Consider the following 4971-nt stretch of genomic DNA (forward strand, 5'->3'; position numbering starts at 1 on the left):
TTCTAAAAGTGGCGTGATTAGCATTACTTAATTTGATTTTATCATACAATGATAAAACAAATTTAACCGAGAGGATGTTTTACGAATGTACTACGAAAAATGTTAATTATAATGAGTTTTGAATGTATAATAACCGGAGTGATTTTCCGTCGCAATTATTCCGGTGTTAAAACATTACATACAAACATAATTCTACTTGTTGTTATAGATTAATTATTATTTAATAATGGCATTGTAATAAATGGAACCATATTTGTGTATATATATGTATATTTGTATGCTTGTATATATATAGTATATATTCATACATATATATATATAAGGAGTAAGGACTGATAGATAGTTGTTTCTACTTTTTATTGGAAAAATCAAAAAACAAAAACATTTTTTCTTTTTCTTTATTTTTTTTTAAAAAAAAAAACTTTTTTTCTTTTTTTTTCATTATTCATTATTCATTATTCATTAAATCAAAAATGGTCACCGATTTTATGATTGATTTTTTTCGTTCGATCACCGATGTAAGTAAAAATTATTTATTTTTACGTACCATGATTATTATTTAATATTTAATATTATTTACTGATAAAAAAAATATTTCTTTCTTTTTTTTAAAAAAAAAAAATTATATTAATTAATTATATTAATTTAGCATTTTAAAAGACAAAATACTTTTATTATGAATCAAGATTACGAATCTGAAGCGAATAAAATTTATGATGGAATGGATTTTGAAGAATTATCACAACTTTATTTAAAAAGTGATAGGATTAAACATAAATTAGGTAACGTATTCGAATTATTATAGTTAGTGCATTTTTTTTTTATTAAAAATTAAAAAATTATGACATTTATGATTAATTTTAAATTTTTTTTAACTTTTATAGAAAAATTGGTTAAGAAAGCCGATCAGCTTATTATCCTCGATGACCATAATGATGATAATGATCATATTGGTCCTCAAATAGGTTTTTATTTAAATTTATTGTGGCGCAACTAAATTTCTTCCCTCAAAAAAAAATAAGCATTAAATTTTTTTAATTTTTTTTCATATTTTATAGAGGTAATAACAAATAAACTTGGTAATATAAAATTTAATGCTGATATTGAAGAAGTAACAACATTGGAAAGACTTGTGGAAATTATGAAAACTTCCGATATTGAGAAGAAACATGTTAAAGCCGTAGGAAGTTTTGAAACGTTCAAGTAAATATCAATTATTATATTATTAATTTTACTATATATCCCAATATTAACCATCATCATCATCATCATCATCATGATTTTTATTAGTCGTATCACTGAAACTGAAGGATTTCTTCTTTATACCAAAAATTATCGTGGAGTGAATAAAACTGATTCAAATTTATTAAAACAAGAATTTAAAAGTAATAATATTTATTATGATGTAAAATGTGGAACTACTCTTAATGAAATTATATCAGAACTAAAAAATGATGATAGGGCTTTATTTAATTTATCCGGTTTTGATGGTCAATCAATCGTCGGTTGTAATGCAACATCTACACATGGTTCTGGTATTACTCTTAAACCTTTAGAATCATTCGTTGTATCTGTTAATCTTGTCGTACCAGGTGGAAAAATTTATAGAATTGAACCAACAGATGGTGTTACAGATCCTAAAATATTTTTACAACAATATCAAGATATTAAATTAATTCAAGATGATAAAACTTTTAACGCAAGTGTAGTAAATTTAGGTGCTTTAGGTGTTGTATATCAAGTAACTATTAGTACTGTTTCAAATTATAAAGTCTTCTCAATGAGAGAAGAATCAACTTGGGAAGCTGTTAAACCAATCCTATCAGTAAAACCTTATGATAATAATGATATTTTAAGATATCGTAATGCTGAAGTATGGCTTAGTCCTTATACATCTTACGCTCTTATTACGAGAAGAAATATCGCCACAAGTGATGATATAGAAAATTATCCTAAATCACATTTGAAACATTGGTTACAAGATATTTTAGATAATTTAATTATTAAAAACCTCGCTAAAAAATTAAACACTGATGGTGGTCACATATTATTCATATTATTAAATTTATTTCCAAAAACAATTCCTTCGTTAGTTGAATTAGCTTTAAAATCTCAATATAATAAAATTCCTGTGGTCGATGATTATGAAGAGATTTATTCGATTGGTTTGATCAGCCATATTAAAGCTATAGATGTTGAATTTGCATTCTCAATGAAAGATGATAATCATATTAAAGCTATTGATGCTTTAAGAGAAACATTACAAGATATAAGAGATAAATTTAATTTTAATATTAATGGACCTATAGTTATAAGATTCTCTGCTGCTTCTTCTCAGTATATGTCTATGGCACATGATACAAATGATGAACCAAGATGTTTCGTCGAGATGCCAATTTTAGTATATGTAAGTACTTCGACGTCGTTTTGCGAATTCACTTCTTGTTTTTCTTAAAACTATATACTAATTTTTTCCCCACATATTACCTAGGATCCAAGAATCTATTATTATGCACATGTTTACAAACCATTATTTGGTATAGCGTTAAAATATAATGCAAGATTTCATTGGGGTCATCATTTAGATTCTGAATTAGATTATACATACCTTCAAAATTCTTTTGATAAAAATGCTATTGATTCATTCATTAATCAAATTAATAAATTTGATCCACAAGGTTTAATGAGTAATGATTTCCTAAAGAAATTTGGTCTTGTTCCTAATACTAGTAGTTGGTTTAGTAAAATATTGTAATAATTAATTTAATTAATTTATAATTTAATTTTTTTTTTTTAATTTTTTCTTTTTTGTTATTAATTATTATTATTTTAAAAGATTTTTTTAAATAAAATTATTCATTTTTGTAATATTATTGTAATATAATTTAAAAAATTATTATTCGCTTTTTTAATGACGGGATTCACGGGAATTGTTCTATGAGCCAATTAATGGTGGTCATTTGAAACGTGTCTGTAATCGACTAATATAGATAACATAAGGCATTTCGGTTAAAATGTCAATCCGCAAATTCCGAAAATTCCGAATGATCTTCTTAATCGAATAAATGAAAAAATTATATGTTACCAATCAAACGAAATCAAAAAAATAAAAAAAAAAAACAATTACAAACCTTAATATTATGTGAATAAAATATTCCCAGATAAACATAAATAAAGGTAACGTAGCCCCATATCTACAATAAAAACATTTCCATAATAGTAGATTGTTATTGAACGGAAACCCCTTTTTTTTAAGATTTTTTTAAGATAAGTGGTTATTGTATCACCGATTAACATGTGAATGAAAAGGAATTACAAGTATTCAAAAAGGTTAACAAATTCATGATAATCTTTTTAGAACCCTTGATAAGTTTTTTTTTTTTATTCTTTATATAAAGAGTCAATCTCTCGCTTTTTTTTTCAATAAAAAAAACCCAATAAATGTGATAAAATAACACTGTCCGTAAACTGATCCTCACTTTTTCCTGCATATGATGATATTTTCCATTATTACCAACCTCATTATTATTCATTAATACCGTTACCTTACCTTATGTATACGAAACCCTTTTTACCTCCAAATCCGTACTAAAAATATCATATTGCATTACCTTTAACGAATGTTTGGATTTCGATCAAACGTAAAACGTACACCGTACACCCGTACAAACAGTATGCTAAAATTTCCGACTTCTGGAAGGGGTGTATTTATTAGATAAAAAACCAATATTGGGCAACCGATTCCACTTGATGATTCATAATAACTTTTCGAATCTTATGACTTTACGTCTACGATGAAATCATTCAAATATTAAAATATATATATATATTTTTTTCCCTTTCCCTTCTTCTACATTACCTTTTTCTGTAAATATCTTATAGAGGTTGGGATGCTTCTAGTGATAATTCTTCGAATTAGTTAGGCTATTAGTAGTTAGAAAAAATTAAAGTGTTTAAAGCAGGCTATCGCTTGAATTAATAAGATAGGTCCTATTTTGTTGGTTTCTAGGTTTGACGTAATGATTAATAGGAATAGTTGGGGGTCATCCGTATTCAATTGTCAGAGGTGAAAATCTTGGATTTTTTTTATTGGACTAACTACTTTGGAAGATTTTTTTTATTGGACTAACTACTTTCGGAGGATATTTTTTTTATTGGACTAACTACTTTCGGCGGATATTTTTTATTGGACTAACTACTGCGAAATCATTTGCCAAGGGTGTTTTCATTAATCAAGAACGAAAATTAGGGGATTCGAAGACGATCAGATTAACCGTTGTAGTCTTAACCATAAATTATGCTGACTAGGACGGAGATTCCGTTTTAAAAGGCGGCATTTGCAAATATAACCAAGGTTAATATTCCTACACCAAGATGTGGATAATTAATACGATAACGTAAATGAACTTGGTGACATCAATGAAGACCCCGGGAGGAGTTATCTTTTCTTTTTAACAATCGTAAAGACCATGGAATTTCGGATTAATCGGAGATTATGGTATTTTGATCGCAAGAGCCCGACACTTAGTTAGGTCCAGTGCGTTCTCAATGATCCTTGAAAAACCAAGGGAAAGATTTATTCTCACAACCTGGTCGTACTCATAACCGCAGCAAGTCTCCCAAGGTGAACAGCCTCTAATTGATAGAACAATGTAAGTAAGGGAAGTCGGCAAAATAGATCCGTAACTTTGGGAAAAGGATGGCTCTAAGGATTGGGCCTATTGGGTCTTGGTTAGAAGGTTCGCTGGGATGCGGGAATTCTTTACAACTTACAATGACGATTAATACGTGATGGACTTTTTTTCACGTTAATTATCGCCTTAAGTAGTATTATAAATTAAATAATTTACATTTAATTTCTCCAACCTATGTATAATTTACGATGATTTTTTATTATCGTAATTTTATTACTCTGTTGGGGGGGGATGTCTGGTCTAAAATTTTGGATATTAGGTTAAAAAAAAAAAAAAA

At 27.3% G+C, this 4971-nt stretch overlaps 1 protein-coding gene across 1 annotated transcript; it reads left to right on the forward strand.

Annotated features, from left to right (window-relative positions):
* Window positions 1-319: 319 nt before the first annotated feature.
* OCT59_021291 (uncharacterized protein) lies at window positions 320-2877 on the forward strand. Its single transcript, XM_025309912.2, has 6 exons — window positions 320-518; window positions 650-782; window positions 885-965; window positions 1059-1203; window positions 1291-2407; window positions 2492-2877. Exons 1-6 carry the CDS (start codon window positions 474-476, stop codon window positions 2753-2755), a joined length of 1785 nt encoding a protein of 594 aa, XP_025188306.1. The 5' UTR covers window positions 320-473; the 3' UTR covers window positions 2756-2877.
* Window positions 2878-4971: the final 2094 nt, after the last annotated feature.

This window comes from Rhizophagus irregularis, chromosome 3 (genome assembly GCF_026210795.1).
Source record: "Rhizophagus irregularis chromosome 3, complete sequence".
Classification (NCBI taxonomy): Eukaryota; Fungi; Glomeromycota; class Glomeromycetes; order Glomerales; family Glomeraceae; genus Rhizophagus; species Rhizophagus irregularis.